Below are 23,489 nucleotides of genomic sequence, written 5' to 3'. Positions count from 1 at the left end.
TCCATTGGCGATTAACACATTTGAGAGATTCTGTAACTCAGTTGTCAAGTGGTCTTTGTCAGCCAGGCGTTTGGTTCTGGAGATGAGAGTCTTGGCTACGGAGTTTATTTGTGCAGGGTGGTGGTGTGATTGTGCATGTAAGTAGCGGTTGGTGTGTGTTTTTTTCCGGTAGATAGTGTGTCCTAGGGAGCCATCAGGTTTTTTGTAGATTAGGACGTCAAGAAAGGGGAGTTGGTTGTTGTCTTCTATTTCCATAGTGAATTGTATTTTGGGGTGTAGGCTGTTGAGATGTGTGAGGAAGCTATCTAGTTTTTCTTTCCCGTGTGGCCAAATTACAAAGGTGTCGTCAACATATCTGAGCCAAAGTTTGGGTTTGTGTTCTGACTTGTCTAAAGCATTGGTTTCAAAGTGTTCCATGTACAAATTTGCGATGACCGGTGAGAGGGGTGATCCCATAGGTGCTCCTTCTATCTGTTTGTATCTTTGTCCATTGTGGATGAAGTACGTGTTGGTTAGGCAGTGGTTGGTCAGGTCCAGGATGTATTTGGGGGGGTTGTATTTGTTTTGAATGGCTGTCAAGGCTTCATTAATGGGCACTTGAGTGAAGAGAGATACAACATCGAAGCTCACAAGTAGGTCATCGGGATGTAGGTATTGTTTCTTTATTGTTTCTATGAACTGGAAGGAGTTAGTAACGTGTGAAGCGATGGATTCTGCATAGGGCTGAAGTTGCTTAGCGAGAAATTTAGCGAGATTTTGTAGAGGTGAGCCTATGGAGCTGACTATTGGTCTGAGTGGTGTTCCTTCTTTGTGTATCTTGGGGAGACCGTAGAGTTTGGGGCATCTGGATGATTTTTCTCTGGGGATGATTCTTAGCTGGATTTCTTCACTGATAGGAGAGGCTTTTATTTTGGATTTGGTGGTTTTTTCCAGATAGGTGGTGGGATCTGTTTTTATAGGTTGGTAGGTAGGGTCTTGGAGTAGATTTGATAGTTTTGCTTGGTAGTCCGATGTGTTCATCACAACAGTGGCGTTGCCTTTGTCTGCTGGGAGAATGATTATGTTGTTGTCTTTCCTCAGGTTGGTGAGTGCTTTCTGTTCTTCTTTGTGTAAATTGCTTCTGGGTGGTTTGCTGGAGCAGAGGATGTTGGTGACTTCAAGTCTGATTTTATTGGCTTCATCTGGGTCGATTTTGGTCAGGCTAGCTTCGACTCCGCATATGATGTTTTCCGTGGGGATGCGTCTCGGGGCGACTGCAAAGTTGAAACCTTTGGAGAGTACTTTGGTTTCAGTTGGGGTGAGGATCCTGTCTGATATGTTATGTACTGTTTGTTTCATGGGTTGTTGTGGAGGGTGGCTGGGCTTCTGGCGTTTCTCTAGTTTGTAGAGTTTGTTGGTGTGTCTGTCTGTCTTATGTGAGGTCTCAGTTTCAGCTCTCCAGACGGCTAGTTGTTTGCATTTGTCCCAGAGTGCAGGGTGGATTTTGTTACATAGTTTGAGGTGAAGAGTGAGCAGATCTTTGTTGGTTTGGTTTAGTAGGTATCTTTTCTTATGTATTTCGTTTCTGATTAGGGATAGTTCAGTTCGTTTCAGGATCCTTTCGGTAGCTGGGGTTTTAGAGTGGAATTTAAGTTGGAAGCATGTGGGAGTTAAGTTGTTGTCTCGGCAGTTGCGTAGGAACAGGAGATCACATAAGATGGTGGCTCTTCGGATTTCTAGTTTCTCGTAGGTTCTTGTCAGCTGGAAGGTTTCCTCCCCGTAGAGGTGAGATATTTGCTTTCGTAGATTTTCACGGGTACAGGAATGCAGGTTTTGGTGTCTTCGGGTGTCTTCCCGTGTAAGAGTCGGGGTGTCTGTGCGACGTTTCGACGAGGTCTCACTCGTCATCTTCAGGCTGGTGCTTTCGGCTTCTTGTTACTGGAACAGAGCAGAGTCTGGTGTTTGAGTTCCTATAAATACTGTTGAGGGGTGTGGTGTATAGCCTCCAACGTTCTGGGCAGAGAGGAAGTTCCTAGATTAGTGTGCCTTTTCTTCTTTTGTTCCTTAATTACTTGAGGGATATCTTGGGTGATTTCATGAGTGATATTCTGAATACCACTGGGTGGGTCATTAAGTGTAGATTAGTTGCTAAAGCTTTCGTGTCTTGACCTCTTGAGCTTGTGAAGAGTTTTTCTGAGAAGATGGCTGTGCTGCATTTAGTTGTGCTCTGGCTTGGCTTCGTGTATAGGGGCGAGCTGTGGTTTTGTGCCTTGTGCCAGCCAGATCTGTGTAGGGATTGCAGGTGGGTGCAGCATCCGGAGGTGCCACTATAGTTTGGCTAATGGATGGAGTCTGTAATATGTCTGTGGAGAGGGTCTGGGTTTGGGTCTGGTGTGGTTGATTGGTGACGGCGTTCTGTGTGCCTCTGGTTCTGGTGTCGGTTTTTGTGGGGAGGGCTAATTTCCAGATGTCTGGCAGGCGGGACGTGTCGTCACGCTTGTTCATGTTGTGAGGGTGTTTCTCTATCTCAATGGCTTCCATGATTATTCTCTTGGATTAATAGATTATTTCCACCTATCTGGAAAAAACCACCAAATCCAAAATAAAAGCCTCTCCTATCAGTGAAGAAATCCAGCTAAGAATCATCCCCAGAGAAAAATCATCCAGATGCCCCAAACTCTACGGTCTCCCCAAGATACACAAAGAAGGAACACCACTCAGACCAATAGTCAGCTCCATAGGCTCACCTCTACAAAATCTCGCTAAATTTCTCGCTAAGCAACTTCAGCCCTATGCAGAATCCATCGCTTCACACGTTACTAACTCCTTCCAGTTCATAGAAACAATAAAGAAACAATACCTACATCCCGATGACCTACTTGTGAGCTTCGATGTTGTATCTCTCTTCACTCAAGTGCCCATTAATGAAGCCTTGACAGCCATTCAAAACAAATACAACCCCCCCCAAATACATCCTGGACCTGACCAACCACTGCCTAACCAACACGTACTTCATCCACAATGGACAAAGATACAAACAGATAGAAGGAGCACCTATGGGATCACCCCTCTCACCGGTCATCGCAAATTTGTACATGGAACACTTTGAAACCAATGCTTTAGACAAGTCAGAACACAAACCCAAACTTTGGCTCAGATATGTTGACGACACCTTTGTAATTTGGCCACACGGGAAAGAAAAACTAGATAGCTTCCTCACACATCTCAACAGCCTACACCCCAAAATACAATTCACTATGGAAATAGAAGACAACAACCAACTCCCCTTTCTTGACGTCCTAATCTACAAAAAACCTGATGGCTCCCTAGGACACACTATCTACCGGAAAAAAACACACACCAACCGCTACTTACATGCACAATCACACCACCACCCTGCACAAATAAACTCCGTAGCCAAGACTCTCATCTCCAGAACCAAACGCCTGGCTGACAAAGACCACTTGACAACTGAGTTACAGAATCTCTCAAATGTGTTAATCGCCAATGGATACCAGAAAAACAGGGTTACGAAGCTAATCCAAAAAGAAACACCCCCCAAAAACCAAGACACAGAAGAAAACAATGGCATGGCCCTCCTTCCTTATATCAAGGGCACTACAGACAAAATCAGCAAAATCCTCCATAAACACAATATCAAAACAGCCTTCTGCACCAACCAAAAAATAGCCAATATCCTCAGAAACCCAAAAGACAAAATCCAGCTGGAAAACCAAGGGGTCTATGAAATACCCTGCAAAGTCTGCCCAGCCACGTACATTGGACAAACAAACAGACGAATAAATGCACGTATCGCAGAACACAAGAATGCCGTCAAAAAAGAAGAAAAAACTTCCTCTCTTTTCCAACACATGAAAGAAACAGGACACGAAATTAATTTTGCAGATTCCAAATTGCTCTTTAACATGGAACATCACCACAAGAGAATAATCATGGAAGCCATCGAGATAGAGAAACACCCTCACAACATGAACAAGCGTGACGACACGTCCCGCCTGCCAGACATCTGGAAATTAGCCCTCCCCACAAAAACCGACACCAGAACCAGAGGCACACAGAACGCCGTCACCAATCAACCACACCAGACCCAAACCCAGACCCTCTCCACAGACATATTACAGACTCCATCCAGTAGCCAAACTATAGTGGCACCTCCGGATGCTGCACCCCCCTGCAATCCCTACACAGATCTGGCTGGCACAAGGCACAAAACCACAGCTCGCCCCTATACATGAAGCCAAGCCAGAGCACAACTAAATGCAGCACAGCCATCTTCTCAGAAAAACTCTTCACAAGCTCAAGAGGTCAAGACACGAAAGCTTTAGCAACTAATCTACACTTAATGACCCACCCAGTGGTATTCAGAATATCACTCATGAAATCACCCAAGATATCCCTCAAGTAATTAAGGAACAAAAGAAGAAAAGGCACACTAATCTAGGAACTTCCTCTCTGCCCAGAACGTTGGAGGCTATACACCACACCCCTCAACAGTATTTATAGGAACTCAAACACCAGACTCTGCTCTGTTCCAGTAACAAGAAGCCGAAAGCACCAGCCTGAAGATGACGAGTGAGACCTCGTCGAAACGTCGCCCAGACACCCCGACTCTTACACGGGAAGACACCCGAAGACACCAAAACCTGCATTCCTGTACCCGTGAAAATCTACGAAAGCATATATATATATATATATATAATTAGTTTAAGAGGAGTTAATAATATGTATGTTTACTAAGGGAATAGGCATGCCAAGTGAGGTGCCCTTTATATTAGCAGCCTTGAATTGAATTGAAAATCACCACTGTACACTATTCAGCATGGTTGCCCCTGCAGAATCCAAGCCATATACTGAATGTAGTGTGGAGGCATGTTTAGGGAAATCTACATTTTGGTAGTGCTGGAGCCATATTTATGACTAGTTTTTTTGAGGGAGGGGGAGTGTTTAGGTGGCTTGTGAAATCTGCCGTGGAGGAAATGTTGAGGCTGTGCTGAATCTACTTCTCCCTGCATGTTAATTGCTTCCCCATCAACCTTCCGCTCTTAATTGTGGTTCTTCACTTATTTTTATTTACTTGCGCACAAACACCCCACCCCCAAGGCAGCATTGATGTGTTTCCCAGGCAGTCACTATCTGGGCAGCAACTTGGTCCTAAACCCTTCTTAGCCCTGAAACTCCCACTTGGTTCTAGCTAATGGAATATTCTGAATAGTACCGAGGAGGCAGAGTGAGTAATGGAGCAGCCTTATTTAATTAAGTGACATGGTTTAATTTTGAAACTAAAATTACAATCCCAGCACCTGAACACAATTGCTAATTTGTAGGGCAGAGATTAGGTTAGATTTATTCTGCTTATGTATTGCTTCACACAAAGGACTACCCAAGCAATTTGCAGTGGGAGCAATCGTACAAATCCATTAAAAGTGTTGATCCACAAAAACCACCCAACAACATTCAAAATCCACCCTGCCTACTTAATGATGAGATGAGGAGCATTTTGCCCTCAAATACTGCCGGAGAACAATCCCCTTCATTCCTGACTATTGCCTGGGCTGGTGGGTTTTTGGAATCGAACAAGGTTTGGTGTGCTGCAGATTTACCACTTTTACTGAAAAAAACGTGACTCTGAGCATGTGTTAAGTACATTTCCCTTGCCACAGCCAGCACCATTTCAGGGAGTGGGGATAAGAAGTTATCTTTATTTTCTGTTTAATTTTTAAGACAACAAGGGAGACTGGTCTAAAGGACAATCCTTATTGGCTCTGTCAAAGCGAGCAAATTTTTAAAAAATATTAAGGATGACATGTACCGTATTTTTTGCACCATAACACTCACTTTTTTCCTCCTAGAAAGTAAGGGGAAATGTCTGTGCGTGTTATGGAGGAAATGCCTACGGGTGGCATGCCTACGGATTTTCCTCCCCTAAAAACTACGTGCGTGTTATGGTCGGGTGTGTGTTATAGAGCGAAAAATATGGTATTTCTCCTAGAAGATGAGCCAGTGTGATCTAGTGGATGCCTTGATTCTCAAAGATGTAGGTTGATAACCACAGCACTATTGGCCAGTTCTCTATATTCTTTTGTTTTGATTTCTTTTTTGTAAAAAGATGACCTAAGTTGCATACACATGATGAATAATAACAATAACAAAATAAATTTATATACCGCCCTTCATCTGAGGATCACAGAGTAGTTTACAGTATACAAAACACAAAATACACAACATAATAATAATAATAATAATAATAATAATAATAATAATAATAAACAATACCCCATGGGAATTGTAGTTTGCGCCTCACAGAGCTACAGTTTCCAGCACCCTTAATGGAATAGTTTCCATATTATTTTGGGGTGGGGGTGCTTTAAATGTATAGTGTGTATGCAGCCTCATAGAATCCTGGTTATAGTTTCTGTGGGTATTAAATAAGAGTACTTCAAATCTCTTGAAGGCCTTAAGTAAAACTCAAATGAGTGTTCTGTATAGTTAATGGACTCTTAATAGCTAATGAACAGTTTGAGAGAGAAACAATTTCAATTTACTACAGAGGATGCTGGGTTTCATTAACTTACCCTTTATATTAGCAGCCTGGTGAATTGAAAATCATCGTCATACATTATTCGGCATGGTTGCCCCTGCAGAATCCAAGCCTTATACTGAATGTAGTTTAAACAGGATGTTCAAGCCAAATGACATTACAATCCTTAATTACAACACTAGTGGATTGCACAGGAGATGTGATCGAGCCTGTTAACTATTCCAGATTAATATTCACAGTGCCAGCCGTGTTTGGAAAATGTGTAAGGCAAAACATGTACAGTATAGGCTTCAGATGACTTGGTGGAGGCATTGTTGTGGGCCCAGCTCTGTGGAACTCCTTCCCACAAGAAGTTAAGACTGCCACCGCCCCTACTGAGTTTCAGACATCTGGCCAGAACTGTTTTATTTCAGGAGGCCTTTGTACCCTGGATGCTTCTCAGAAGTTTTACATTTTTCTTTTCTTTTTTAGATTTAAACGTTAGAGGTTTAATTTGTGGTGTCAACTTTGTGTGCAGTATATTTTATTGCTGTAAGCCACTTTGAGACCTACATAGTGGAAAGCGGAATATAAATATTAAAATAAAAGCTGAAGGTGTGATGTGTTCATGTTTTTAGACATGTGACAAAAATGCAAAATACTTCTGTGACTGCCAAACTGAATTGGCACAAATATTTTAAATCCTTAAATACAGTTAATTGTTCACAGGAAAAACATAGTGAGCATGTCAAAGGGCATTGTTTTCCTTTCATATCAGGTTAGAGAACCACAGAAGAGCATATAATTTAAGCACTTGCTCAGTGAGTTTTAAAGTATTTAGGCCATGTAGAGCAAACCAAATGTGGAGAATACTAATCCTGTAGGCTTTAAATTATGAAAATGTAGAATAAAGGATGTCTAGAGATAAGGCTTCAGTTTTAAATCTATGGGAAATGGAAAATAGAAACCCTCAGGTGCATTACCATATGTTCAAATTTAGGTTGTGGTTAGTGCTAGGATGTGGTTTTCTTCAGCCTTCACTGGGTAACAGGGCATTTTCTCTTTTAGGGACACTATGAACGAAGAGCAGTTTGTTAACATTGACTTGAACGATGATAATATTTGCAGCGTGTGCAAGTTAGGAACAGAAAGAGAGACTCTCTCATTCTGCCACATTTGTTTTGAGCTAAACATTGAAGGTAAGTGTAGCCTAACATTGAATAATAATACTGCGCCATTGAGGCTTTGGGAAATTCTGAAAGGAAATTCTTATTCTTATTATTGGAAGAATGTCTCTTTTACTAGAAAAGTAGTAAATAAATACAACATTTTAACTGTTAGTATATTTGTGAAAATTCTCTGTAGTGTCTTATCCACTAAAAAAAACATCTACAGTAATAGAGACAAATTCAAAAGTAGTCACTAAATAATACAGATCACTTGTTGGACTTTTTCAGGGTTTAAGGATCTAAATGCAGGATAACCTACTGTTTCTTAGCAACCGCATTATGTCATTGCCAGATGGAGTAGCCATCTGTAAAAACAACTGAGTTTTGTGACACCTTAAAGGCAAACCAATTTATTATAGCATAAGCTTTCCCATATCAGATTTGATTTATTTAACAAGATTTGTATGCCACCAAAAAACCCCCAGCAACCCTCTAATATATGGAATGGAATATATGGTCACAGGTATATAAACACTGAAGGTTGAGAGACAAAATCTTAGTGAGGTCTGAGGGAAATGAAACAGACAGATAATTGCATATTTTTTTTATATATATATAATGTTGGCTGTCATTTAGAGCCTGTCAGTGTGCAGCAAAAACTCTTGCTAGTCTTGTTTCCTAGCAATGGTTTAAAATACTTTCAAGCTGAAAACTTGTATGGATCCAGCATGACTGTCAGGTTAGCTTGATGCCGCTACTAAAGTCTTTAATTCAGACACACGAAACCTGCGTTCACATCCCTGTTATGCTTTGAGATTTACCTTATGGTATTAAGCAAGATGCTAACTTTAAGCTCCATCTCCCTCACAGGGTGTTTGTGTGAATTAAAAAAAAATCACTCAGTTTGGAGAAGAGAGGATCGGAATACAACTCAAACCTATTGGGCTTGTACTATATGCATGTGAGCCCTGTAAATAGTTACAGTAATTTACTCTTGAGCTTTTTGTAACTTTATAATCTGATAATCAGGATTTGAAGGACTGCTAGTTTAGTTAACCGATACTTACATTTGCCCAGTCTTTAAATAAGCACCTGTGCATTTCTAAGCATGCATTTACTTGGCAATTTCACTTTCTCTTATTCTCAGTTTTGTTACAGTTCCAGCCTTCATAAATATGTGTTTGTGTCTTACAAAATACATTTCTTGACAAATGTTAGGTCTCCCACTTGTCTTGTAGAATAAACAGTGCTGTGTTGAAATATGAAGTTTAACTACTCTTTAGTAATGGGTTTGTGGGCTGCAAAGAATAGAAATTTGACCTAGAATAATAGTTAAATTGTATGGTTCTGTACAGTATTGTATATTCTAAAAGACGAGTGGAACCATGTGCATTTTGTCGTGAACCGTATTTCGTAAGGGATGAACAAGTAAGCAAGCCTAAACACATTTCTGTTGTAATAAACATTTGCTGGTGTTCCATCCAGTAATATCCTTCCTGCACAAATGACTTTAGAGTTTTGCTTCATACATATTTGAGGCAACAAAGGTTACCAGACTACAGTCAATGCTGTTTTTTAGATACCAGTCTAGGCAGCAAAGCTGATTGAGGATTGTTGATCTATAACAACAAATAGATCCCCTTTCTCTAGTTTGCCCTGTATGGAATCTAATAATCGGGCAGATGAATATTGAGCAGTTGTTACTAAAATCTTACTTGGTACTAGAAGTAGAAAGCACTCCACTTTTCCTGAGTGGTGTCATAGAAACAATGACTACACTGGCCGCTGATTTGTGCAGGGCTTTCTATGCTCTATCCTTCAGCAAAGTACTTGGCAAAGAACAGTTTTTAAAAACAGTGCTGTTGCAGCATTCTGAAGGCTTTGTTGGCTTGCTAGTAAAATGGAGAGAAGAAAAACGACTTAAAAACCAAACCAGTTTGCTTTGTTCGGGTTCCAGAGTACAGGGCTCACAAGGTTCAGCTCAAAGTTGGGAAGATGTCTTGTTGCTATTCATTCTCTTCCAAAGGTGGCTCCAAAGTTCTCCCAATCTGCAAATTATTAGCTGTAGGGAAACCTGACTGTTTTCAAATGGTTTTTAGGTGTTATTTGTTTTATTTTTAAATTGGATTTCTTTGTTGCTGTGTTTCACACTCTGGGCTCTTTTGGCGGCAGGGGTTGGGTTGAAATTTTATAATAAGTAAAAAAAAACAAGGCAGTGGTTTAGACTGAATGACCCTCCTGTTTTGCAGTTGTATGATCATTCCAGACCTGTATCTTAATGGCCTGTTATCTTGGTAACAATTCCCCTGAAACAAAACAAAAAGTTCTGATCAATTGATTAATTCACTCACACTATTACTTTGCAGTAAAAACACTTCAAGCCATCTCTTTTAATCAATTAAGGAATAATTACTCCATACAGGGTGCTTTTTAAATTTGATTAATCATTCCATTGAGTTAGACAGAAATCCGTTAAAAAAACCTTTACAAAATCTACCTCTCCACATGCACACAGCAACAAAGCAAAATCCTAAAATGGTCTTTTACTTAATTATCAGCCACCTAGGGATAATTGCATCTAAGGAAATAAAAACTTGGGTGCCATCCAACCTGGAGAAAGGGTGGCAGTGGATGTTAACAGCTAGCTGGCAAGTCCTGGCATCAAAGCTGTGTGTGTGCCTGTTCATGGCTCTTTGAACTTGCCCAGCTGCTAGCATAGCTATTTGGATTAGAGACTTGCACACAAAGAGAAAACAAGCCCAGCAGCTATTGTGTAACACAGCAACATGAGCTGGGTACAAAAGCTGATGCTGGCTGTTCCATATAATGAGATCTTCCATTGTAGAAGGCTGTAGAAAAGAATAAATGCCTACTTCAAAATACATCTGCACCTGTTCTGAAATACTTCTTGAAAAGAAGATGATTTAGTTCCTACTTTCTTTACATGTACATGCTTGCTGTTCTAAGCATCTGTTTTATATTTAGCCAAGATAGAAATATGTTGGGGCACGAGTTCCTTTTCAGCATTTTAATTAAAGCTTTTCAAATATAGAGGGTCCTCCCAGGCATAATATAAGTAGCTGCTGGCTGAGAGCTGCTTGTCAGTTCAGTTACAACTCTACAGGGAGATAATCCTTCAGAGTTAACATACTGGCTAAATGCCTTATGCCAGTATGGCTGAACGCCTAAATGTCTTGGTAAGACTGCATTTTTCCATACTCAAAACCAGCAGTACCACAGGCTAATTTGCTTGCACAGTAATAAGCTGCCGGAAATCATTGCTTCTTGATTTTCTGGCACAGTCCCTCACGGTGTTGGTGAGGCATTTATACAGGGTATTTGCTGGGTTTAATATAGTGATATAAATAGTAGTGTCTTTAAATATTTCTAAACAATAGCATGAGCTTGAGTGGCAGAATCATAGTAGACAGAGAACTAATATAAATATTATTTACTCATTTTAAAAAGTCAGCTGTTCTTCAGAATAAATTCTGCTCAGCCAGTGTACTGTCACTTCGTCTTTATTGCAGGTGTTGTACACTCAGTTGAAAACTTCCATGAAGATTCTAGTGCATCATACATAATGCTTAACTATGGTTTAACTTGAAACAAGCAGCTTTGAGGTTTTTTGCAATCAAGTTGTGCAAATTTAATGAAATTACTCAAAAGTCCACATTTTGCTCCTGGCCATGCTGGAAGCAACGAAGCACAAAGCTTTTCATCTTGTGTTAGTCAAACGTGAGTTCATTGTTTGTTTCTTCTCCAAGCTCCTGGTTTGAGTCTTCTCCAAACACAGCACAAGCAGTAGCCAAGGTTTGTTTGAGGGAAACAAACCATGAACTTTGCTTTGCATGGCCAGGAGCGAGACCATACTGGAATCAACTGTGGTTCCGTGTAATGCATGAACACAGCTTCTGTTGGCTGTTGGGATGCAGAATGCGAAAATCTCCCCTCCATGTTTTTTGGAGTGGCAGCATATGTGAAATAAGTGAGCTTCTCAATGAGAATGAGAAGGAAGATTAGATTTATTCTTTCCCAACTCCTATAGATGAGAGACAAAACCCATGTGTAGAACGGAACAAAATTGTTTTTGTAGTCCTTCTGGTGAAAACAGCAACACATTTTTTTCTCAGTGGAGAATTACAGTTGCAGCACTGCCACACTCCTTTATTTCACATTCATACATGTATTTCATAATCTGCTTTATGATAGATGTTTGCTGAGCTTTTCCTAGTTAAAATCCAGCCTATTTAAAGGTACTTAGATAACAGATTATGTCCAGTGATTCTACAAAGCATCACTTTTCAGTTTTGTGAAAGAATGTATTAGTGCTATATTAAAGGTGCTGATGCCCTGAGTGACTCTACCTATCTCAGTATAGTACTTATCATTTTTTGCCGTAAACATTAGAGATGTTAACCATAGACGACAGAAGTTAGGCTATCCTTGTCCAGATAGGGGCACAGCTGGACCACTGTATTCCTGTAGTCTATAAATTCCTACCTTAGTCTTAATAGGATTCAGTTTGGTTTATGTGTGATATAAAGATAGGTAAAAGGTAAAGGAACCCTGGATGGTTAAGTCTAGACAAAGGCCACTATGGGGTGTGGTGCTCATCTCGCTTCAGGCCAAGGTAGCCGGCATTTGTCCTCAGACAGCTTTCCAGGTCATGTGACCAGAATGACTAAACCGCTTCTGGCACAACGGGACACCGTGATGGAAGCCAGAGAGCACGGAAACATTATTTATCTTCCCGCCGCAGCGGTACCTATTTATCTACTTGCACTGGTGTGCTTTAGAGCTGCTAGGTTGGCTGGGACAGAGCAACAGGAACTCACCCCGTCACACAGATTCAAACTGCTGACCTTCTGGTCAGCAAGCCCAAGAGGCTCAGTGGTTTAGACTACAGCGCCATGTGCTCCCTTCATATGTGATATATGGAACAAGTTGAACGATACCAGATGGAGTCATACTTGATGCTGAATCCAAGCAAAACTGGTCATTATGCCAAGTGGGTCCTGTTACTTAGGGACTCCCATCACTGGTATATTTAGCTTCCTCTTAGTCGCTTAGACTGATCCTCTGTGGTAGTTCCTAGGTGCCGAGGTTGTGGAAGTGGAGATGATTTTATTTCACTATATAGGGGTGTGGATAACTCTTTGAGCTGCTTATGAGAAAAATTAAGTGACTATGAGATACAGAAAATTACCTCTTTATCAACCTTGTGTCCTTGCAACCTGTGTCTAGTCTTCATTGAGTGCCGATTTCTTCTTAAAATATCTGCAGCCTACAATTTAATATAATTGAATTACAGTGTCCACTTGTAACTTTTTTCTCCCCTCAGGAATACCAAAGTCTGATCTTCTGCATACAAGATCATTAAGGGGACACAGAGACTGTTTTGAGAAATTCCACTTAATAGCAAACCAGAGCTGCCCACAGTCAAAACTCTCCAAGAGCACATATGCAGAAGTGAAAAACATACTGAGCAAAAAAATTAACTGGATTATACAGTATGCACAAAACAAAGATTTGGATTTGGATTCTGAAAGTTCGAAGCAAGCACAGCATCAGCTGTTTGGCTTTAGACATCAGAGAGAGAGAAAGCTACTGCCACAATTTGATTCCCAAGTTCCTAAATACTCTGCAAAATGGATAGATGGAAACTCCGGGAGTATTTCAAACTGTTCACACAGTATTCTAGAGCCAAGAGAATCCAGCGATTTTAGACTTGATATGTTGCAGCAAGCAGGTGCTACCTTACACTGTAGTAGTTCATTGTGGTCCAGTCATGACCAGTCAGCGGAGATGGGGAAAGCTGAAACAGGTCCAGATACCCAGGTCCAAAGAAGACACCCGCAGTACAGCAGGGAGCAATGTAAGTGGAAGAAGTGCTTATGCTTATGTGTCTCGATATTTTTGTTCTAAATCTTTATAAAGGCATTTTTAATAGCTTTTAGTAATCGGACTTCGTCATCTGAAAGTCACTGGAAATGGGAAAAGAGTAAATGTTGCTTGCTAGTATCTGATTGTCAAATGCACCATAAAACAAGGAAGTCTTCTTTTTTGAGTTGATGTGCAAGCACTAAAATTATATTTATCTTTGAGCGTTTCATTGACACCGTGGATTCACTCCAGCAATTAACACTTGAGCAGAAGGAGGGAGGTCTTCTGAGTTCACAAGCATAGAACCCGTAAATGTAAAGACTTCATTTTAAATCAGCAGATTTTGTGTTGTGTTTAGGATTGCAGCCTCATGACATTTACAAGAGAGTAAGCTCCATTGAGTGTATGGAAACTTATTTCTGGGGAAACATGTATAAGATGACACTGTTAATCCAGTAATATTGATCTCTTTGAATGCTTAATTTAGTGTCTAGTAAAGGTTTTACAATCCTGGAGCAGCTTTGAAGGGTGCAGAAGTTCCACTGTGTGCTGGTGGGTGGGGAACTGATAACAAGCAAGAGTCTGTTAAGCCTGTTCAGTTTTTATGGCCACAGACATCTTCCCATTTATTTCCCCCAAAGGGATGTTTATAACCCTGACCAGATAAGAGTGTGACTTCATGGGATGTGACATAGAAAGGGCACAAATTCACATTAAGGCAGTTGTATGAACTTAAGGGATGCGGGTGGCGCTATCGGGACGCTGGTGGCGCTGTGGGTTAAACCACAGAGCCTTGGGCTTGCCAATCAGAAGGTCAGCGGTTCAGATCCCCACGACAGGTGAGCTCCCGTTGCTCGGTCCCTGCTCCTGCCCACCTCGCAGTTCGAAAGCACATCAAAGTGCAAGTAGATAAATAGGTACCGCTCCAGTGGGAAGGTAAACGGCGTTTCTGTGCGTTGCTCTGGTTCTCCAGAAGCAGCTTAGTCATGCTGGTCACATGACCCGGAAGCTGTACGCTGGCTCCCTCGGCCAATAAAGCGAGATGAGCGCTGCAACCCCAGAGTCGGCCACGACTGGACCTAATGGTCAGGGGTCCCTTTACCTTTATGTTCTCAGGAAGGGCCAGTGGTATAGAGCACCAGTTTCGCATGCAGAAGGTCCCAAGTTCAAGGCCCGGCATCTCCAAGCAGGGCTGGGGAAGATCCCCTGGCTGAGACTATGGAGAGCTGCTGACCCGGAAGCTGTACGCTGGCTCCCTCGGCCAATAAAGCAAGATGAGTGCCGCCACCCCAGAATCGTTCGCGACTGGACCTAATGGGCAGGGGTCCCTTTACCTTTACCTATACGAACTAAAGTCTTGCACTTTTTAACTCCTGGGTGTTTGGGGTTGCCATGTTCTTCTGAACATTAATAGCCGAAGTATGTTGCTGCTTTCCATTTTTCTGACTTGTCACTACAGTAGAATGAAGAAGCCCAACATTCAGTTATGTTAGTCTTGGTTACCCTTCCAAATCGTTTGTTAAAACATTTTTGTAGGTCACCCCTCCTTTGCTTCCCCTCCCACTCTCTTTTGTCTGGTGGCATATGGTTTTTTTTTTCTTGTTTCAGTGAGTAAGATGACTCTTGCAGAGGTGGAACAGCTGAATGGGAAACTCCTCCAGCAAATCCAGGGTAAGGTGAATTTTAGTATTTGTCTATTCATTGGTCCTCTCCAAAATAAATACATAAAGGAAAAAGACACTGCTAGTTTTAAGTGTAGAAAATACGCTTTTTTCTCTCTTCCCATGAAAAAGGTAGAAATTGTGGGAAATAGAAACAAATTAATTTTGGAGACTACAATGTAAAAGTATCCATCTGCATTCTAGAAAGTCATGTATTCTGCTCATATATTGATCCAGAGTAGAATCCCAATTTATAGTTAGCAGAGTAAAAACTTAAACACGTTGCAGGATTCCCAGAAAATAGACCAGAGGCAAGTAATATTTCATCCAGCAGAGCTTTACTGCTACTGAAGGCAAATGAGCATAATGGTCACAAATCCAATACATTCAGGATTGGCACTGTCCATAAGAAATCCAGTTGCGGCAGACTTTACTTAAACCTACAATAACTTATAATAAGACTAAACCTTAACACTATATACAGAACACCACACCAGAAGGAAGAGAGATAGAAGGAGGAAGCCAGGCTTCTTCTGGCCTTATTATTATAGTCAGCATGATCTTGACAGAAAAAGATAACGGAAACAGTTTAAGCCAGCAGAACTCAGCTTCTCTGAAGGAATAACCCAAACATCATGAGCCTTCTGCTTGTTTCTTTCACACAGAGAAGCTTCCAGAACCCTCTTGAATTAAGTAGAAAAGGAAATCTCTCTACACATCAGATCAATACTTTCTGTACTAAGAAATGCAAACTGACAGAAAGGGCTCTAGGTTACTGATTTATAGGTTCACAACTTTCATTTTGTTTTTAGTATATTGTAAATGACACTACAGAATTGCAAAGTGATGGGTGTACTTCCTGAAATCATGGACTAACTTGATGCTGATATTTATTTCAGATGTGTTTGAAGAGCTGACTAAGCAAGTACAAGAAAAAGACTCATTGGCTTCACAGCTTAATGTCCGTCACATTGCTATTGAGCAGCTGCTAAAGAACTGTTCAAAATTGCCATGTCTACAGATGGGACGGGCAGCAATGAAATCCAATATCTCCATATAGCTGCAGCAAAGCTTGCCTTTCCCCGCTTTGTTAATCTTATCTCATACAGTTACATACTCAAGCAGTATTTTGGAAAATTCTAAACATGTATGCATTGCAAAACGCAATGGAAGTTACATACAGTGCTCTTTTTTAAAAGAAGAAGATGAGGAGGAGGAGGAAACGTGCACTGGAGACTAGTTTGGCTCTGGAAGTCATCTAATCTCCTCCCAAAATTAGTTACGTTCCTTCCAGGCACTGATGATAAATACTTTGGTGTGACTTAACAAAGACTTCTGACTGCCTGTAAATAGCCTGGAGCGCTAGCTGATGAAATGCAGTTTTTAGGTACAAAGTGAATGATGGCGCAACCAGTGTTCATGAAATCTACATTTCTTATTTATTGTAAGCAATATTTTATTACTGAAATTTTATACAAGAAGAAACTATTTTAGGTACTTTTCCACATCTCTTTATAAAAGTTTTGAATGATATATAACATTTTTGCCTTGTGTAATGATGGTTTACCCTTTTTTTCAAGTCTGTGTACTTAACTTTCATGATGGAAGTTGTGTTTTTTTTAAAAAAAATGTTTCCCAAAGACACAATCTCAGTGGCTATAATGTGTTACTTTTACTTTTCGGCAGTGTACAATTTATTGGGCATGGGTTGTATCTTAACAGAAGAAATTTTAAGCACAGCACCTCCTTTTCGGAATGATGGTTCATGTTTTGTTAATATCTGAAGAGCTGGGTTTTGGTTTTGTATGTGAATTTTTAATGCTTAATAAAAGTATATGGCTTCAAAGAAATAAACCTATAATACCTCATGGAAATAATTGTAGTATTCTTTTAATGCTCTGCCTGATATGTCACAAACTCCTTGCGCATAGAAAACTAGAATATTAAGTAAGCTAGGCTTAGAAGCCTTATCTTGCACATGCGACCACCACTGATGGGCACATGAGTAAGGGCAAAATACAGCAAAAAGCTAGTTTATGCAGTTTGTTCCTGTGAACATGCTACTACAAAAAGTGCTTTGAAATCTGGGGTCAGATTTCTCCGTCAGGGAGAAGCTACTTGTGCATTGTTCAGATATCATCTCTGGTAATTACACTTCTGTGGTAAAACTGTTTTGACTGATTAAAGTTGTAGTTGAGTATTTGCCTTCAAGATTTCATCTCTCTCAGCATCTGCATCCAGCCTTCGCTTAACAAGCATCTTGGCAAAGGTCCAGAGAAGGAGCTGCTTGTGCCCGGTGGGACTAATCTTGTGATCATTTTAAAGCATTTTCCTCCCAACTTCAGTTTACAAAGATCAGTAGTAGCACACAGATGATAGCGACCTTTTCCCCTCTGGCTGTTCAGGCCGACTGATGATCCCTTCATCCACACAGAGCAAATAAGCTTTTAAAAGTAGTGTGCTGTGTGGTCTTGGACTTCAAAGAAGAGTTAAAACTTTTTGCCTCGAGTGAGAGAAAATGATGAATGATGTTTGACTTCAAGGTTGCTCAATCAGTTGCAAAAGTGCTTTGTGTTCTGTAGTGGTGAGAGGGTTAGGCAGAGCGGGGGGACTAGGGTTCGAATCCCCACTCGGCCACAAAGCTCACTGGCTGACTGTGGGCCAGGCACTGCTGGCCTAACCTGCCTCACAGGATGTTGGAGTAAAATAGGGAGAAAGAGAACATTACCTCCTTGAGCTACTTGGAGGAAAAGTGGGATATAAATCAAAAAGCTATAAACCTACTATCACAAGATTTTTGAATATAATGTCAACACATGGGTTGTTGTTGTTTAGTCGTGTCCGACTCTTCGTGACCCCCTGGACCAGAGCACGCCAGGCACTCCTGTCTTTCACTGCCTCCTGCAGTTTGGTCAAACTCATGCTGGTAGCTTCAAGAACACTGTCCCACCATCTCGTCCTCTGTCGTCCCCTTCTCCTTGTGCCCTCCATCTTTCCCAGCATCAGGGTCTTTTCCAGGGAGTCTTCTCTTCTCATGAGGTGGCCAAAGTCATGGAGCCTCAGCTTCAGGATCTGTCCTTCCAGTGAGAACTCAGGGCTGATTTCCTTCAGAATGGATCAGTTTAATCTTCTTGCAGTCCATGGGACTCTCAAAAGTCTCCTCCAGCACCATAATTCAAAAGCATCCATTATTTGGTGTTCAGCCTTCTTTATGGTCCAGCTCTCACTTCCATACATCACTACTGGGAAAACCATAGCTTTAACTATACGGACCTTTGTCGGCAAGGTGATGTGTCTGCTTCTTAAGATGCAGGGTTAGTCTCAACTAAATTATATGAAAACCTAAAAATCCTTTTTTGGGGACAGGTGACATTTCACAGATTTATGCTACTTTCCTGAGAGAGTATTACTGAAGAAATGTGGCCATATGCTATCTGTTACCGATTTTACTGTATTTGGTGTGGTGTGATTATTCCTGCGCTGAGAACTAACTTCTCAGGCAAAGCTAGTTCTTAACCCAGTTCTGGGAGTTAGTGCATTTTGAACATGCATAAGATGTTCTCATCAACCTCAATACCTTGGTCAGTTCCATAATAATAATAATAATAATAATAATTTATTATTTATACCCCGCCCATCCAGCTTAGTTTCCCCAGCCATTCTGGGCAACTCCCAATCAAGTGTTAAAAACAATACAGCATTAAATATTAAAAACTTCCTAAACAGGGCTGCCTTCAGATGTCTTTTAAAGATAGGATAGCTGCTTATTTCCTTCACATCTGAAGAGAGAGTGTTCCACAGGGTGGGCGCCACTACTGCGAAGGCCCTCTGTCTGGTTCCCTGTAGCCTCACTTCTCGCAATGAGGGAACTGCCAGAAGGCCCTCAGCGCTGGATCTCAGTATCCGGGCTGAACCATGGGGGTGGAGACGCTCCTTCAGGTATACAGGACCGAGGCCGTTTAGGGCTTTAAAGGTCAGCACCAACATTTTGAATTGCAGTAGTCCAAGTGGGAGATAACTAGAGCATGCACCACTCTGGTGAGACAGTCTGCGGGCAAAATATATTAGCCTGCGTACCAGGTGGAGCTGGTAGACAGCCGCCCTGGACGCAGAATTAACCTGCGCCTCCATAGACAGCTGTGAGTCCAAAATGACTCCCAGGCTGTGCACCTGGTCCTTCTGGGGCACAGTTACCCCATTCAGGATGAGGGAGTCCCCCACACCCGCCCGCTCCCTGTCCCCCCAAAACAGTACTTCTGTCTTGTCAGGATTCAACCTCAATCAGAATGGCTTCTGTCCTTTGCAAATAATAAATGCGTGCTATTGTTGCTTAGAAATTGTGCTGAAGTAGAACCTGGACAGAGGGTTGGAGGAGACCCTGCAAAGATAATAGTACTATCGTCCATTCCAAAGCCAGCATAGACCACCAATTCTCTTGTAGGAAAATAAATGTCAAGAGGATGGAACCAATTTTCCTCCTCTTAAACTTGTTTTTCTCTATGAGACTGCCTTGGGCGAAGTCAAACCATTAATGCATCTCGCGAAGCACTGCGTGCTCTTGACAGTTCTCAAACGTCTTTTTGTTCTCTGCCCATGTGCAGATGCCAGCAGCTATTTTAATTAGGGCTTCACTTATTAAAAGAAAACAAAAGCACAGTGTGCAGCTTGCCCAGCGTGACACCCGATTGGAGCCGAAACAAACCACAGGGGCGGCTTTGTTTTCATTGTGGTCAAGAATAAATGATAAAGGCCGTGCCTGCATTAATGCAATCCAAAGCAGCGGAACATTTATACAGTTTTGTGATTTTAAGTAGACTTGTAAGTTAAAGTTATATAAATGTCACTGCACACACACACAAATCTAACCTTAACTCTTGGAAACAGCTTTATTTACTCTTGCAGGAAGGATGTTTCCTACAACAGATAATTTGGACCCAGTACATAGCAAGTTTGTAGGAAATAATGTCCAGGTGAGATGTTTGGATGTGGAACCCTTTTCTTCTGGAAAAGCTCTGTTCCTAGTGTCAGATTTAATTTTCAGTCATTTACTTCAGAAATTTCTATTCCCCCCCTTGCCATTCTTGACCCCAGTTCGCATTGATGAATGCATAAATAAATACAATACCCATCCCAGTAAGATACTTAGGTAAAGGTAAAGGGACCCCTGACCATTAGGTCCAGTTGTGACCAACTCAGGTTGCGGCGCTCATCTCGCTTTATTGGCCAAGGGAGCCGGCGTACAGCTTCAGGGTCATGTGGCCAGCATGACAAAGCCGCTTCTGGAGAACCAGAGCAGCGCACGGAAACGCCATTTACCTTCCCGCCAGAGCGGTACCTATTTATCTACTTGCATTTTGACGTGCTTTCGAACTGCTAGGTTGGCAGGAGCAGGGACCGAGCAATGGGAGCTCACCCCGTCGTGGGGATTCGAACCGCTGACCTGATCGGCAAGTCCTAGGCTTGTTGTTGGCAGTTCCATTCAAAATGTTTGAATCAGAACTGTAGAGTTGGGACCCAAAGTCTCCTCTAGTCCAACTCCCTGCAATGCAGGAATCACAATCCTAAGAAAAAATAGACCCCCCCCAACCCTTATATCTCTCGGAAAGAAAGCCATTGTCTCACAATTCAACTTGCTGCGTTTCCTCGGAGTAAAGAATTAAAACACTTTGCAATTCCATAGCTATTAAAGGAAAACCTACAATCTTTCCACGTACAAATCAATTCCTGGTTATTCCTCCAGCTTTCATCATTTAGCTATCTAATTTAGGAGGCGGGGTTCACTTTACAGGGGTCCCTTTACCTTTAGGGCATCTGCTGTGCATGTAAAAGTCCAATCTCTAACATCTTCAGGTAGGGCTGGGATAGGATAGACCCCCTTCCAGAAATCCAGGAGAGCTGCCAGTCAGTGTAGGCAATATGGGGCAAAAGGCAGGTTCCCGTGTTCCTGTAAGAGTGCACTTCATACTGAATCAGGAAAGCAGCAAGAGGGAAGCAGGCAAAAGCTTCAAGTATAAGATACAGTGGTGCCTCGCAAGACGAAAAGAATCCGTTCTGTGATTCTCTTTGAAATATACTCAGAGTCGCAAAGTGATTTCATGCTCTTTATTCAGCTCATAGTGGTGAGGAGGAATGAATGAAAGTCCCCTCAAAGTATCTGCTTTATATACATTATTTACAAAATGGGCTGCACATGATTGGTTAATTCTGGAATTCTACTGTAAGCCAATCAGGTTGTGGATTCACTTATATCTGGAGCATGATTGGGTGGCTCCTGCCAACCAATCATACTGCTGCATTGTTCTTGGACCAATCAGACTGCTGCATTCTGAATCCTATTGTTCTAGGACCAATCAGACTGCTGCATTCTGAATCCTATTGTTCTAGGACCAATCAGACTGCTGCAGTTTGGATCCTATTCAACTCAGTACATAACACTCTTCGTCTAGCAGTTTTTTCGTCTTGCGAAGCAAGCCCATTGACAGATTAGCGGATTAGCGCTATTAGCGGCTTTTAGCGGCTTATCGGATCAGCTGATAAGCGGTTTAGCGGCTTAGAAAAAGGGGGGAAGGGAAAAAAACCCGCAGGAACTCGCAAGACATTTTCGTCTTGCGAAGCAAGCCCATAGGAAATTCGTTTTGCGAAGCACCTCCAAAACGGAAAACTCTTTCGTCTAGCGAGTTTTCCGTCTTGCGAGGCATTCGTCTTGCGGGGCATCACTGTAGTAAAATACAGTCTTGGGAGCACAGCAGGGGCATAGATGGGGACTTATACAGGACCCTAAATCTGGTCTGGCAACCTGGCACAGAACAGCATTTTAAAGACTTGTTCTCCTCTGCCAGACTTTGGCAGAGCAGCAGCCCCACTGCTGAACGTTTCAATCCAGTTTAATTTTTACAGGGTTTCTTTATGCCAGCTTCTTGTGCATAGGATCCCATCAAAAGACCATCAAGTCCCACATCTAAAATCATAGAATTGTAGCATTGGAAGGGACCCTGAGAATCATTTAGTCCAATATGCAACTGTCGCATATGAGGATCAAACCTGCAACCTTGGCGTTATCAGCACAATGTTCTAACCAACTGAGCTGACACAAGCTTCTCAGGACATCCTCTTGATGGAGGATTGGTCCCAATTTGCTTGCACAAGCCTTACTCAGAAGTTAGACTGTTATGTACTGACGTTCTCACCCTGGGCCAGCAGGGGGATACTGTAGACAGTTTTCACTCAGGTCCACATATGCAAATAAGGAATCGAAAGTGACGTTCAGTGATTGGATAGTTACAGAAAGTGGTTACTGTTGCGTTGTAGTTGAGCTCTATATAAGCAGGCTGGATGAACCCTTCAGTTCAGTTCTGGCCTGTGAATAAACAAGAGTTGTTTGAAGAATCGCTGTGTTGTCTGATATGTTCACCCACAACTTAACATAGACTATGCCCAGACTTTATGGAGGGCGTGTTATGATTTGTTGGCAGGGAGGCTATTATGACAATGAGCATTCATCCTCAGTTGGTTGAATCTCACCTGTTAAAGAGGGGGTGATGGGAAATAGCAGTGGCAGGCCCTGAAAGGGCAGAATACTGGTTTCTGGGAGGCATACAATAAACATGAGCTGTATTCATTAAAACAAAAAAACAAGAGTTGGGTCTGATCCACAGCACTGCTGCATGCATGCTAAGGCTTGCCTTGAAATGCAGCCTAGTTCATATGGAGTGCAGTTCCAATGCTACGGATTGGCCAGAAGTTTGATAAGAATCTACTGGTAGATCCAAGTGATTTGCAAGAGAGTTGTAAATATTTCTGCCTCTCAGTAGTTGAACATTTGTAAGCACAATTGAATTTATATAAATACTTTTGGGGTGACTGGTTCCCCGCCGCCGCCGTCCCCTGCTTATTTCTCAGGCCCCAGAGTTCCTCATTTGTTTTTAAAAAGTTTTTATTAGTTGTTTCCAGAGAAAGGCAGAAGGTAAATCAGGAGCTACTTACTGGTAGATTTCTGGGTGACTTGCAGTAGATCAGCAAGGATGTGGGCCTCGCAGTTGTTAAATAGCAACAGTAAAGTTCTCGAAGCTACCAGCATGAGTTTGACCAAACCGCGGGAGGCAGTGGAAGACAGGAGTGCCTGGCGTGCTCTGGTCCAGGGGGTCACGAAGAGTCGGACATGACTAAACGACTAAACAACAACAACATTTGCCAGGAGGTGATGGGCCCAGTGGCCATGTTCTTCATTTTTTTGATGTTGAGCTTCAGACCATATTT

General features: G+C 41.9%; 1 protein-coding gene and 1 long non-coding RNA gene across 2 annotated transcripts in view; one reads left to right on the top strand and one right to left on the bottom strand.

Moving 5' to 3' along the window:
* Nucleotides 1-17,110, top strand: part of LOC309541416 (protein EURL) — a 19,749-nt gene extending 2,639 nt beyond the window's left edge. The window contains exons 2-5 of the mRNA XM_082239260.1: nucleotides 7,586-7,716; nucleotides 13,031-13,564; nucleotides 15,181-15,243; nucleotides 16,133-17,110. Of these exons, the coding sequence (XP_082095386.1) occupies nucleotides 7,593-7,716; nucleotides 13,031-13,564; nucleotides 15,181-15,243; nucleotides 16,133-16,293 (882 nt within the window). The 5' untranslated portion in view covers nucleotides 7,586-7,592 and the 3' untranslated portion in view covers nucleotides 16,294-17,110. The remainder of the gene's footprint in view (nucleotides 1-7,585; nucleotides 7,717-13,030; nucleotides 13,565-15,180; nucleotides 15,244-16,132) is intronic.
* Nucleotides 1-22,298, bottom strand: part of LOC309541522 — a 40,939-nt gene extending 18,641 nt beyond the window's left edge. The window contains exons 1-2 of the long non-coding RNA XR_014223791.1: nucleotides 21,964-22,298; nucleotides 20,674-21,260 (exon numbers count right to left, since the gene is read on the bottom strand). This is a non-coding gene — a long non-coding RNA (uncharacterized lncRNA). The remainder of the gene's footprint in view (nucleotides 1-20,673; nucleotides 21,261-21,963) is intronic.
* Nucleotides 22,299-23,489: the final 1,191 nt, after the last annotated feature.

Source organism: Podarcis vaucheri, assembly GCF_965113315.1.
Source record: "Podarcis vaucheri genome assembly, chromosome: 10".
Taxonomy (NCBI): Eukaryota; Metazoa; Chordata; class Lepidosauria; order Squamata; family Lacertidae; genus Podarcis; species Podarcis vaucheri.
This window is presented reverse-complemented; position numbering and strand designations above follow the sequence as displayed.